The 14,942-nt window shown below is 43.5% G+C and overlaps 1 protein-coding gene across 2 annotated transcripts in view; it reads right to left on the bottom strand.

The window, feature by feature from the left end:
• Nucleotides 1-14,942, bottom strand: part of mms4 (Methyl methanesulfonate sensitivity 4) — a 50,726-nt gene that overhangs the window by 19,505 nt on the left and 16,279 nt on the right. Inside the window, exons 6-10 of one of the 2 annotated variants that reach the window (XM_075869252.1) lie at nt 14,185-14,283; nt 7,745-7,857; nt 4,814-4,828; nt 2,467-2,590; nt 823-938 (exon numbers count right to left, since the gene is read on the bottom strand). In XM_075869252.1, the coding sequence (XP_075725367.1) occupies nt 823-938; nt 2,467-2,590; nt 4,814-4,828; nt 7,745-7,857; nt 14,185-14,283 (467 nt within the window). The remainder of the gene's footprint in view (nt 1-822; nt 939-2,466; nt 2,591-4,813; nt 4,829-7,744; nt 7,858-14,184; nt 14,284-14,942) is intronic. The other variant, XM_037430265.2, reaches the window with a different exon arrangement.

The raw sequence follows: 14,942 nt of genomic DNA, 5'->3' as shown, positions 1-14,942 counted from the left end.
CATGTCAGGTATACGGGGGCAGCGCAATAGCTTACTTAAGAGAACTATGTGACTCAATGAAGCAAGCATACCTGCGCCCACACAAGCAGCACTTTCAAGAAGCAATCACGTACATACATGCAAACTTATACACCTAAAGGTTTCCCAAATCTAGATGGGAGCCAGCAGATGGAAACATGTAGTGGGATAATCAGGGTAAACAGTGGAAGTGCCTCAGACAGGCTGGCCGACGTTTTGATAGGAGGACCTATCTTTGTCAAAGGCACCTTGTCATCCTTGGAGTGTTAGACAGAATATATTACTGTAGACAGAGTAATATTCTGTAAAGTTTGAGTGAGCCTGAGTCTAAGTGAACCCCTAGCGCAATATAAATTTCTTGATTAAGTCTGAGTGAGCTCCACCTTTCATTGCCATCCTATGGTTCTGTCTACTCATCTATCGGCGCTACTATCAGCCCTATATCGACCTAGATTCATAATCCCCCAACTCTATTCATACATATTTCAATGCACCAGAATTCTTGAGCCTCTTCAATGTAAACTGATCAGAGTTGGAGGGGAAAGGCGGTTGTGCCATGATTTCCCCTTCCAAACTCTTTCACTTGATTTTCTTGAAAGAAATATCTTGTGCGAGTTGCATATTTCACAAAAGTGACCCTCAGCGGATTGCAACCCCTCATAACTCGTTCTAAGGTAGAAGATTGTTCGAAGGTAGAGATATTGGCATTAAGAGCCCTATATGACACGATTGGAAAAGAGACTTCACATTTAAAAGAAAGAACGGGCATGGTGCAACAGCAAACCAACCAACGCCTTTTCGTACCTGTGTGGTCGCTCGGCCAGTGCACGGGTAAACTTGGCCAGGTATTCGGTTAGCTCCTCTATGCTCTCCTTTGTTGCCACGGTGATGCCACTGTCCAGCTGCAGTGGCACTAGCGTCTGCACAAGCAACCAACAGAGAAAAATCGCAAACCAGCCACACTACAAACAATTTCTCGACATCAAAACATATATGAAAGACAATCAGAATAAACAAGCGACATGATGGAAGACAAAAAAAGTTGGCGAAAAATTGGCCCGATTCTGCACGTCACACTGTAAATGTCGTCGAAAGATGATACTCTTGCGTCTGGAGAGAGTGAACAAAGCGTTTATTTGATGTTCTGCGCAAGAAAACCGGTGAATGGTATCCTGGAAGCGCCACATTAGAGTGCCTCGAGCATGTAGCGGAGGCGAACGAGCGCATCGAGGCACGGTAGACACAAGCGCCATCTGGCAGTTATCTTCGAAAACGAAGGCATGCGTACCCGAGGAGAAAGATGCGCGCCAGTCTTGGAGGTGATAAGGTGTAGAACGCAAAGCGACGGGCAGGTGCCACCACCATGTCGTCGTAGCAAAGCATTAGAAACACCTTTTTGAGCATCGCGTTGCACTGTCAGCGCAGCACGATAAACGCTACAGTCCCTAGAGTTACTTGTGTGTGCCTTTTCTAGTATAAAGGCAGACATACAAAACATAGACGTGTTGTTATGGCACCTCAGATATGCACAATATTCCCTTTTTAATTGACAATCGCACAACTATGAGCGCTAAACCTTGAGCAATATTGGTGGGCGCTGCGGATGGGGTTGGCCGTTTGGTGCCGCAAAGGGGTATCGGTAAGAGCGGACAAACAGACAAACGTACAGACAGACAGACAGACAGACCAAAATTTTTTTGTCGAAGGTTCCCAAGAAACACTATCATCTTTAAAAATGTTTTCAGTACACTGTGGTATGCATTTAGTCTACAAATGTACACAAAAACTGAGAGGAAATATTATACAGATGAATTCCTTGATAATAGACATGCAGTAGAGAGCCATTTTTGTCTTTTATAGGAGAGGTGCCTCTTATAAGCAACGTACGATATGTTCATTTTCTTATAAAACCACTATTTCAATATAGGCCCCTGGATATATTTTATGGCCACTTGTCTATTACATCAGGGTCTCTTATAAAAGAGTTCAACTGTAATAATTGTTAGGGTTTTACATCATAAAATCCCAGTATGATTACGAGGGACACCATAGATCAGAGATCTGGAAGCTTTGACCACCTGATATTTTTTAACATGCACCTATGAAGTGCACATGCCTCCAATATAGAAACACAGCCGTATAAGTACAGTTGCTATGGCTGGCATTTAACCCTACAACCTTCGAATCGACAGTTGAGCACCATGACCACTATACCGCTATGGTGTATAGATAAAGAAAACATATTTGTCAGTGTTCGTGCCTCTGTTCTTGCTGTAGTGTGCCAGCCCCGAGCAGTCGGAGTTCATCACAGAGAAGTTAACGTTGTAACACATTAGCTACACAGCATTAACAGCTAGCCAATGTGTTGCATGCCACCACCATCTGAAATCACGGAAGCATATATTCCAGTGAATCCCTGCGGCGCAGTGACAGTTGTCTCTGCCTCACCTCCTGGATGTCCTTGCGAGACAGGGGCACTCCGTCGTAGACACCTGGCTTGCGCCTGCGAATTGCCGGCTGCGAGCCCAACACCAGGGCTCGGTATTCTGCGTTGGCTCGACTCTTCTGCTGCCTGTCGTTATTGTAGTGAAGCAAAAGATTCAATTATGGAGTGGTTTGATGGGCGCTTAAAGCACAGTACATTCGAATTCTTGCATTCAGCAAGGCTTTTTTAAACCTTAAGTAAAACATGGAAAACTGGGCGAGTTTGTGCAAATTCGTCGCCGACAGCGCGAAAAACACGGACAAAGACGGGAAGTGGACGCCGAACAGCGCCGACTTTCAACTGAACTTTTATTGAAAACGATTACATATATAACAGATGAACAGAACACCTCATGACTTTTCACATTCTGTAGGCCTCTGTTCATCCTACAGAATATTTACTAAAACTAAATCAGTGAGAAAAAAAGCCCATTCTTACACAACTGCAATGGAAGTCAACTGAAAACTGCAAATAAGAGCCAAACTACGTGCAAAAACGCTTGTAAAGATACATTTCTCAGCAATTGGAATGTGGGCACCACAGCTGGGACAGAAGTCCGCAACCTCATGCTCAGTGACCGCGCACCTAAGCCACACATGGAGTACAGTGAGTAAAGAGCCAAGTCAATTATAAGGGCTTCGAGAGAATTGTAGAGCGTAATGACCCAACCAATGCTGTAACTAAAAGACATCGCAGAAGAAGGCACCAGATAATTTCAACTGGTCATGGTTCTTTACTGCGCCACTAAATTGAGCAAGCACATATTTTTTTTTATTTCACTCACTTCAGAAGGTGACCATACATCAGCCAGTGATAAAACCTGCTACATTGTCTTAAAGGGGTACTGACACAAAATTTCGGGGTGGAGATAGCCTGGGGGATCAATTCTCATAAACATTTGTATATCATCTGCAAGATATCAACAGCGAATGAAGCTTGGAAGGTATTTTAAATTAATTTTGAAGTTTCTGTGAGCGATCGACTCCATAGCGCTATAGACAACCTCGGAGGTGACCCCGAGGTGACCCCCTACTTCCCTCACGTCACCACGCGGCGGTCAACAAAACAAGCTATCATGACGTCATAGCCGCCATTTTTATTTTGCCGCGTTTCCGATGCTGCCAGTAATCTTTGACGACTTGCGCGTGAAATCACGTTTTCACTATGGTGCCCACCAAGCATCGATACGAATCGTCAACACCACCTGACCTCTTTGATGGCTCTCCACATGCCCACTGGACTCGACCGAAGAGAAGCCACCCTTCTTTATGACTTATGGCTAGGAGTGGCATTTACAAAATCTTATTCCTTTGTCATAGGAATGGCCGGCAACGCTCTCTGCGATGCCTGTCATTGTGAAGAGACGCTGCACCACATCCTGTGTGACTGTTCGTTGTATGAAATCCAGAGACAGTAACTGGCGTCCGCTTTTGCGCGCATCGACAACAGCCAAATGCCTGTGGACACTATTCTGTCAAGTGCCCGAGAAAAGACATTGCAACAGAAGGCGACAAAAGCTCTGTTGAAATTCCTACGCGACACGGACTTGAACAGGCGACTGTAACACCAATGTCACACACCGCGAAAGACAAGACTGGACTATGACTGAGTGTGCGTGCACGTGCTGCCGAATATGCTGTGTTTCTCTCTTCCCTCTCTGCTCTCTATCTTTCATCTCCCCCATCCCTCTCCCATGTGCAGGGTAGCAAACCAGCTGCCTATAGGCTGGTTAACCTCCCTGCCATTCTTTTCCTTCCTTGCCACGTTAGTTCCCGAAGTCTATATTTCTTGGCGGCTGGTTACGAGTGCGTGGCCGTGGCGCACGCTTGCAAAGTTTTCTGTTTGGCGACATTCCAATGTGGTTTCCTATTTGAAAGTAATTCTTGATGCGGATCATGTGGAAGTGCGTCATAGTTCTGTGTGCTGACGTGGTCAGGAGTTGCAAACGCTAAGTGGCGACAGTTGCACCCAGTTTTTGGAACTTTCTCAAACCAAAACGAAAACTGATCGATAATGAGGGGCCTGTAATTAATTATCTATCACATGCTGCAGTAAGGAATGTGTCATGTCATGACTAACAGCCCTACAGCAATGCATTGCAGCAGAAAAATGCGAGGTCAAATTTTCTGTGTCAGTACCCCTTCGTTTAGTAAAGTGTAAACAATATTAATGCACCAAAACGCAAATCATGCTAAAGTCCGTAAGAGACAAATGTACGGATAGTCACAACTGAAAAGATTACCACAGAAAGCAAAGCACATGCAAGTACAGATAGCACCATCAAAAAAAGAAATAATATGCCATTCTTACGTAAGCACATCTCTGCTGCAGAAGAAAGGAAAGAGCAAAAGCAAGAAACAGTCAGAAAAATAGATTTCTCCTAGTTTAAACTGGTTTACTGGCATACATAAGCAGCCTCTTGTAGCGCATGATGAAAAAAAACGGCTAATAAATTTGAATTTAATGAACACAAAAAAAAAAGCCCCAACCACCTACAGAAAACTTCAAAGGAACTATGAAACAATCAATGCATCAGTAATTCGAAATTCAAATCAAGTATACTTGAAACTTATCAAGTATCATGTAAACTGAACGGTCTCTCGAGATCACGAAAAGGGGAATTCAGGCATAAAAGTTTAATCATCATTGATTTTTCATGCATGCCTTCTTCTAAAACACGAGATCAAACAGTCATCATACAAAGCTTGTATTTGTGAGAACTAATGTGCATGAATACTCGTCCTCCTCGCGAACAGTTACAGAGTGGAATTTATTACCTTCAACATCATCCTTTCAAATGCAAAGCATTTCTTTGAATACTGCAAAGCACTTTTGGGTATCTATCTGCATATCTATCTATCTGCCTATGTCTAGGTGCTATCTTGATCCCCACCTTCACTTGGAATGAACCAAAATTAGTTTGGGTGGGTAAGATGGTTTGACAAATACGACTCGCTGGTCATGACATGAATTATGTCACAATCCCATCGCATGTGTCGACAAACACTTTCCACGAAACAGTGGCTCGTATACACGAGCAGGTATGTGCCACTTGAATGCGGGTATGTGCCCCAGACGATTGAAACTTCGTATCTACCCAAAAATGGCGAGAACACACACGAGTAATTTAAACGCACAAGCGTTAGGGAAAACCTTACATCGGCTACATTTACCACATGAATATAAAAAAAATATGTCAGGGTCCCAGCAGAAATTGAACCACAGCCTTCTGCGTGGCAACCAAGCATTCTATGACAGTCACGCCAGGTCTCGCAACTGGTTTTCAAATAGACCGTAATGTTCATGAGGCATCGATTGGGTATGCAGTGATAGCTATTCAGTTTTATAAACATTATATATGTACTCCTACAATACAGCCATTACGTGGGGTAATGATCAACTGTAGTAGAGCTCAATGCGCTGAAGGTGATTGACAGTTTATATCAATCAAGAAATGGCACAAACAGACACTGGTTATTTTAATTCAACAGCATTGATAATAATAAATGCATCTCCACGAAGTGAATGATGATCACTAGGTGCAGCTGGAGGTCCTAAGATATATAATATCAAACTTTGAGGTCGCCAACTAGTAAAAGAATGGTCAAATGCACGGACAAACACATTAACAAACGGACATGTTTACATATGAACAAATGGACAGATGCATGGGTGCACATACAGACGGCACGGGTGATCATCTATTATTGTGCTGTCGGTACAGTTTATTACACATGAGGTGGGTTGTTTACACATGTTTTCGTATTTGTTGTGCAGATTGTTCAGTTTTGATTCGGGTTTTGTGGGACGCGATAGACGGGTATGTGCCACTCGAATACGAGTATGTGTCACAGGTGAACTTATTGGTTTGTCTGTTAATGAAAGTAGGTCATCAAACACGATGTTTTTAATATTATTTCGGTGTCATGTTCTTTGCTTGCGCGATATGTTCTGGGTAAGTTACGCGATATGTTCTGGATATGTTCAGGGTAGACAGGGTAACGTCCTTAGCGATTACAGTACACTCGCGGTAATTCAAACTCTGATAATTCAGACTTCCGGTTAATTTAAACAAAGTTCAATTTTTTGGTTGGCCCTGTATTCTTTCAATGTATTTAAAAGCCCTTTAATTCAAATTCCATCATTCGGTTAATTCATACTTTTTGTGGTTCCGTACCAGAAAATATCAGCTGCTTTCCCACTACTACACAAAAGTTTGGGTGCTTATATAAACCTAACAGTCTAAAATTGAAAAATAAGAACCTCAAGCCTTCAAAAAAAAAGGCTTTTCTAGTAAACAAATTTTTGAAGAAAGCAAATGCAGGGTAAACTGTGATGCTTCTTAACTGGTATAGAGAGCTTTGTGCTGAAGGCACATATAGTAAAGAGGCAGTTGGCAATTCACGATTTATTTAAAGTGTATGATCAGCAGTAAATGGCTAATAAACTTGTGCACCTTACACCACTGCTTTCTATTCACTGTGGGCAGTTGGAGTTTGAAAATTCTTTTAAAATTTTAAAATCTGATAATATCAATGCCTAATCATAATGTGTGGTGTCACTTCAGCCACAGTCGTATATCTGAAAACTTCCTATGTTTCAAATTTCTTAATAATTCAAACAAAATTCAGAGGCCCCTTCGAGCTCGAATTAACAAGAGTCGACTGTACATCTGCGATATAAACCCTGTGTGGGCACCATGGGCCTTACATGCACCCACCGTTCGAGGTTTGAGCACAAAGCATTGAGAATAAACGTTTCATTTTGAGCAAAGCACCAGACCCACAGTGGCTGCTGCGCATAGCGAATGCCACCACCCTGTTTGGGTGTTGGCACATAGTGACAAGGCGCCAAAGATGTTCTTGGCTATAACCGCAGAAGACAAACTCTGTCTACTTCCTTCATTGACTAAACTAGTCAAGTAGTCTGTTGAATCACATAACAGAAACAGGTAAATAAGAAGCATTATTGTTTCATTAGGCAGCACCCATCCAGTTCTAATGGGCGCTTGAATCTAGAGCATGGGAAGTTTCAATAGCTTTGAATGAGAATAACTTTTATAGAAGTAATGCTAGAACATATAAATAAGTTGAAAATCTAAGGTACACTCGATTTTTTTTCAGCTTGAAAAAAAAAAGTGTGCCTCCAATTCTAGCGATTTCAATGAGATAAATCAAGTGACAAGATTGGAAACTCAAGCTCATACTGCACAACTTTGTTGGTGCTACTACAGTGGCTTACTTGAAGTACTTCTCCAGCCCGTAGACGACATAGGTGAGCTGCCTGTTGGGATAGACTTCATTGATGCTCATCATGTGCTCGCTGAGAGATGTCTGTGTCCTCACTGACGAGTCCTGCAACACAAGACGAAGTGAAAATGTGTCAAGAGTGAGATTTTGTTGCCCTGCCCTGGTCAAATCATCACTTGCTAATGACAAAATTATTTTAAAGCATACCAAGTAGGCTTTTGTGAATGTTGGAGCACTTCAAATAGAATGTCAAGGTATTCCAATTTGCTTCGATTCAAATTTAAATTATTGAAAATTTAAAAGTATTCAGAATGAACGAATAGGTGCACATTGACCTACATAAAACCCCCTTGTAAAGGTAGTTTCACTGCGGCGAAGGGGTGCTGTACTGTGAACACACCTTTCCAAGCAAAATCCGCACTGCCGTAAAGTTTCCTTCAGGGTTATTTGAACATATTACTCGTAACATATTTTACAGGTAATCACTTCGATTCTACCGAAAATCAAATCCTGCTACTAATCAAGGTTGCTTCCATTTATTTTTAACCAAGAAGAATGGCATTTGCAGAGCCTAGTTTCAATTTTTTTTACAAGTTATTGTGCAGGCTAGTTGAGTCATAACAGATATACTCATTTTTATTATGCAATATTGCTACGCGCATTTTTAATATCATTTTTGTTTCATTTGGTTTTCGCCCACAAAGCCTGTCTGGACTACTCAGTGCAAACTGGGCCTCATTGTTCGATAAAGTTCGAGATTATTGTAGATTGTTCTGTTATGCTAGTTCGCAAGTCACGAACACTCGAGATTATTCCAGAGCTTGCGCTATGCTGGTATATTCGACAGCACATGTATCAATGCCGACGTGCTTTGCCACTTGTCAGCTGATCGACGGCTGACGCTCTGTTCGTCGCTATTGGTGCCAGTGTGTATCGCTGTAATCTGACTTTTCCTTGACCGGCCACAATTTTGGCCATATAAACAGTTTGGTCCTCCACCTACAGTCTGCTCCCTTCGTCGCCATCACGCCATGGTGACATTTGGTGGAGGTGCTGCCCTGTCCATGTACCGAACGCCCCCTTCAGACCGTCTAGCCCACCTCGCGAAGAGAAGCTACCAACACTATCAGCCACAATCAAGCCAGCCACAGACTGAAAGGAGTAGCCCCCAATACAGACCGTTACCGGACAAAACAAAGCCACGGCAACACCAACAAGAGGCACAATAATAGCCGCAGCGTTTCCTGCAGCAGTAGTGATGCAGTAGCCAAAAAAGCCACCAACCATTCGCAGATCGTCGTTTAAAAACCCGGAAACCTTATTGGGGACCTAAAACCGAGTGGCCGCCTTCAACCACTGGGACACGGAAGAGAAAGTGTGTCGCCTCTGCTTCTACCTGGAAGATGCAGTAAGGGCATGGTATGACAATTGAGAGTCTGCCTTTCGAACCTGGGACCTCTTTCGCAGCACATTCATGAGCACCATCAGGAGCATCACTCGAAATTAATGGGCCGCCACTTTGCTGGAGACACGGGTGCAACTTCCTAGTGAAGACGTGACACAATGCTTGGCAAGCGAGAAAACACATGAAAAGAAAAATGCAGGTGGAGATGCCACCTTGAGATTCCCGCACCAAACACCCTAATTTCAAACATTTTAAAGGTGTCTACCGAGTCCTACATAGCTACAAATTGATAAAAATCAGGTACATTGTCATCTATGGATGCAGACATAGAATATGAAGTTTCAGAAAATTTCATCAAGCCAATGTCGCGAAAATAGGAAAAATACAATCTGAATTTTTCACGTCATGCGAGGAGATTTGGGTGCGATGTTTGAAAATGAAACTGTTCATTTGATTTTCTCCGCTAATAATGAACTCATGATACTGAAACATATAGAATTAGAGTTTTTATAGTGTAGTTTGTTGATCTAAACCAAGTCACTGTCTCTCTTTAGTGTCCCTTTAAGCAGGGCTGGGCAGTATCGAAGATACATGTATCTGACAGACTACAATCGAATCTCATTAATTCCAACACGCTTAATTAGAACCTCGGTTGATTCGAACTGATTCTGTCGTCTTGTCAAAGCTATGTGTACACCAATGGGCAAAAATGCCCTGCAATTCGAACGCCCAAGCACTTGCGACGATTCATTCGAACATACCGTTCTCCGAAAATGCTCTCAGCACCACGTCACATCCCGCGTCGGCACCACCCACACCTCAACGCTGTGCCCGAAGAAAGAAAAAATAAAGGAACGAAAAGGCTGTGGCAGAATGTTTTCTCTCTCTCAAATGACGATCTGTGACTTGCCGGTAGAGACCACGCTTTCCCTTTCCTGTTTCTGCCACGCAGAGACCCTTCTCCTTTCAATGCCACGTGCAAAGAAAGACGGGAAAAAAGAAAAAGCTGTAGCGGAGTGTTGGTTCTCTCTCAAATGTTGATCTTCTCTGCGTGTGGAGACGCTCCTTCTTTCTCGTCACGAGCTGGCCCCGCTGCGGCTGCGACGCAGAGTAGCAGCGGATACGCAGTCGTTTTCGTCGTCTTTGGTGTGAGTAGTTGACTAGGCCCAACTAGGCGGTGTTTGTTAGTTTTGCAAGCGTCATGGCGAGCAGAGGAGCTTATCCCCCACCAAAGGACCTTAAAACAAAGGTGGCAATTCTACGCGAAGCTGAGAACAGCGTTCTTTCCAAGACGGAAATTGCCAAGAAGTATGACATCACCAAGAGCACACTGTCAACATACATCAGGAACAAAGGCTCTGTCATTGTTGTACATGAAAATCAGCAAATGAAACCGTCGAGGAAGAGGCTGCGGACATCAGCACATCCCCAGCTGAAGGACGCTCTCGTTATGTGGATTAAGCAGGTTCGCAGCCAGACCCTCCCACTCAGTGGGTCGATAACAGCCGCCAAGGCGAGGGAGTTCACTACTAAGATGGCTCTTGAAGAATTCTCGGCATCGGACGGGTGGCTGTCACGCTTTAAGAAATGCCACGGGCTCACTTTCAACACTGTTTGAGGTGAGAAGGCATATGTCGACAGAGCCAAATTCGAAGAATGGCTCTCTGGGCGTTTGAAGGAGCTACTTTCCGCCTACTCGCTTGACAACGTCTTCAACGTCGATGAGACAGCGCTCTATTATAAATTGCTACCCAGTAAAACCATCACTTTTCAGGACGACGATTGTGGCGGTGAAAAGAAAAGTAAGGAGAGGCTAACGGTGATGCTGTGTGCGAACGCGACGGGCACGGAGCGTTGCCGGTTGCTCGTAATTAGCAAAGCTACTAAGCCTCGCTACTTCTAAGGTGTGAAGAGCCTTCCCGTTGATTACGTTAAGAATAAGAAGGCGTGGATGACCATGAACATTTTTTCTGATTGGGTGCGTGTACTGGACAGAAAATTCGCCGCAAAAGGCCGGAAGATCCTCCTTTTCGTGGACAATCGCACCGCGCACTGCAATGTTGAAGGCCTACGTCCAACTCATTCTGCCTTCCTGCCCAAGAATACGACGGCACTGCTCCAGCCCATGGACATAGGCGTGATCCAGAATTTAAAAACTGCATACCGCCGACATATCCTTGAAAGGATTCTGTTGTGTCTCAACAGCGAGAAAACTTATTCAATCAATCTCCTTGGCGCAGCACAAATCCTTACTAATGCGTGGAACTCTATTAAGCAGGATACCATTGCCAATTGCCTTAGGAAGTGTGATTTTGTTGAACCCATGGCTAGTGGTGATGAAGTGGTGCTGCAGATTTCTCCCGACGATTTCATCTGTGTTCCTGACCACTTCAGCAGTGTTCTACCAGACGCCGTGACGTTTCAAAGTTACATGCAGGTGGACAGTTTTGTTCAGACTTCTGGCATCATCACTCATGCTTAAATGATTGAATCTCCATGCCCTCAAGTGGCCACATTGGAGGACCCTACCATCGTCAGCAACGAGGATTGTGATGACACTATTGAAGCAAATGAGGGGCCCCTCCCTCCGCCTAGTGATGCTGAAGCATTGTCGGCACTAGACTTAGCCGCCCGCTACTTCTCCTGCCAAGAGAATGCCGGAGCTAAAGTTGAAATGGTTTGCAAACTGCGTGCGAAATTGATTTACTCGCTGCAAGGCAAACGTGTGCAAACACGTATCACTGATTTCTTCAATTAATGACGGTTGTCCTGTGATTTGCAAATAAATGTAAGTCTTCTAAAACCTACCCCTTGTGTGTTAGCTCAATGCACATGCGCCACTGCATGGTTAGGCCTCCGTTGATTTAGCTTTCATTAATACGAACAAATTTTCAGGCCCCTTCGAGTTCGAATTATCGAGATTCGACTAATCGATCCATCGATATGTCCCAAAACCACCATATGATTATGAGAGACGCTCGAGATCCGACTGTACCTTAGATACTCTTTGAACATCTTGTATCTGTACCGCAATTCGTCTTGCAAGATGAGTATCTGTATCTTTCCATAGCATTCGATAATGTATCGTGCATCTTAAGATACAAAATACTGCAGTCGCAACACTGTAGTGTGCAAAACTATAATCGCTGGCTGAACTCCGCTGCTCAGGCTGGTACTGGTGTCACAAAGCCACCTGAACAAAGCTAAGGACTGTGACAACATTTTATCCACTCCACCGGTCGGGGTAGGTGATGACGTGTTCCTTTTAGTGAAGCAGAGCAGTGCGATTGAGCTTGCGCAGTGTTGACAGAAACTGCGTTTGAGTGTCATTAGTGAGTTTCATCTCTACCATTGACTGCCGCTTTATTTATAGTCCTCTCACTCAAAAAACTATTGCACGTTAGTACATATGTAATTAGCTAATCATTTATGCCGGCAGATAAAAAGAATAAGAAACATATCAGCTCTATGAGCCCTGTGTTGGCCTGCCTATACTGTATTTACTTGCATAATCCTCACACTTTTTTTGGCAGAAAACCGATGCAAAGTTGGGGGGTGCGAGAATCACGCGGGGAAAGCTTTCCACGAAAACGTACACAGCAAAAAAAGAAAACGAGGTGGCCACACATTGGGATTCTCACACCAGCAACTAACAGCAAGCTTTGAAAAGCACTAATCAAAGCATACCTCAACATGAAAAGCACTTGTTCAACACAAGGCAAGACTAATTTGAGACACAAAAAGTGCAAGCAAATAGTCGAGAATTCGAATGCCTTACGCAAAGCTTGTGGGTGTTGCGGGCGTAGCGGTAGCGTTCGTCGCGCAACAGGAGCCCTCAAAAGGTAAGCGTAGGACGTCAGTATTAAGCTGATGGCTATTTAACGGAATCGTCCGCACTTTCCTTTTAGAAAAATAAAGACTACGATCAATCCCAGTTTTAGGCACACGGCAGGCCCAACGCGTCTTGGTTGCTTTCAGCTGCCGTCACCAGTAGCCAACACAAAACTCGTAGGCTCCGAAGGGCCTACCGACGGCCTTGTTGCCGTTGTTTAATGCATGATCTATCACTTTCAACTTGAAAGCAGCCGTGTAGCTTTAGTATCGCCCCATAACGTGACAAGATTACCGATACAACATACAAAACACGCCGCAACGCCCACTTGCCACTTTGGCTTGGCTTGGATTGGATTGAATTTGCGTGCAATAGTATGCTTGATGCTTAAGAGGTGGCGCCAGATGGCACGCGCTATTATCATCAGTGGTTGGAACGAGCAGACGACATTATTGCGGCTGTTTTCGGGGGTGCAATTATTGCTTGAGGAAAAAAAAGAAATCGTATTTTTGTTGGGCGATGTGGAGGGTGCGAGAATTATGCGAGTGCGAGGATTACGCGAGTAAATTCGGTATACACAATGTTCCACAAAAATGCCGCCACCGGCATTGTTTCCGCTGTACACCAGTGATTCGGTATTGCAAAACGGTCTTTTATGGACAAACTGAAGGTGCACACCGGTTATTGTGCCATAATGCAAAGGCTTTTATTTTAAACTTGTGTGATTAGATGATAACCTGCGAGCTGGTCAGCAGCAACTCAGCTCAGCAGCAACTCGCATCAATTACAGAAATGACAAGCAAGAAGTGCTGTCAGTAAAGTTTCTACAGTGCTGCCTTGTTAAACAGCTAAATCAAACCCTAATAAGTTCTTCGCGAGTAAACCAATTTACTGAGGGACAAAGCTTTTTGGGGTACTAATAAATAAATCAATAAAATAAAATTTGGCACGTTTAAGAAATTTTCAAACCATCGTTTCAGTGCACACGTATTCCGTACTAGATAGCAGGAGTCTATAACAAATTTGCAAATGTATCACAGCGTTTTAAGATACAATTAACAGGTACTGTATCGGATTCTTGCGGCAGTATCTTGTACCTCTATATCTGGTACCTCTTGTCCGAGTATCTTGTATTGTATCACGATACACTTTCAAAGTATCTTTGCCCAGCCCTGCCTTTAAGCATGCCACCAACCTGCCTCTGGGAAGCGACCAGGTGCAAAAATTGGTCCCAGGGAAGCACCACCATTACGTCCCTTTCTTCGACCTGATCTCTGGACAGCACGCAGTCATCCTGCACAAGAAAAAAAAACAAGCCAAATCATGAACATTAACCTAAATACTACAACACTACCGCACACGTGTGGAGGTGACAACCAATACAGGATTATCACTTTTTTTTTTCTTTTCTTTAAATGTGCTTGCTACACAAGAGATGGGCGAGTTACGTACAATGCAACGAAAGTATCACAACTACAGATACAAATTCAGGGACATGAATGTGCACCTGCAATTAATAATATATCTGGGGTTTAATGTCCCAAAACCACGATATATGATTATAAGAGACGCCGTAGTGGAAGGCTCCGGAAATTTCTATCCTCTGGGATTGTTTAACGTGCACTGCAATTATGCTGCATTTACTGTGCACTAATAATTTACTGTACACTGCTAATGCGCATTTTAAACGTGCATTGCAGTTAAGATGGCATGTAGTATCATGATGCACATATAAACAGCCTATATATTTGAACCATGTATGATGTTTCAATGATTGTGCTTGCTGCTGTCATTTGAGTCATATTCTGGACATGAAATTGCTCAACAAAAAGCGCAATGCTGCTGTATGCGTCCCAGTCAGAATAGTTTGACAATATAACAAACACGGATCCAATGAAGTAAATGTAAGTATATACCAATTTTCTACGTATCCTGATATGCAATTGAATATAG

This window comes from Rhipicephalus microplus, chromosome 7 (genome assembly GCF_043290135.1).
Source record: "Rhipicephalus microplus isolate Deutch F79 chromosome 7, USDA_Rmic, whole genome shotgun sequence".
NCBI lineage: Eukaryota > Metazoa > Arthropoda > Arachnida > Ixodida > Ixodidae > Rhipicephalus > Rhipicephalus microplus.
Note: the sequence above shows the minus strand (reverse complement) of the source record. Positions and strands in the feature narration are given on the sequence as shown.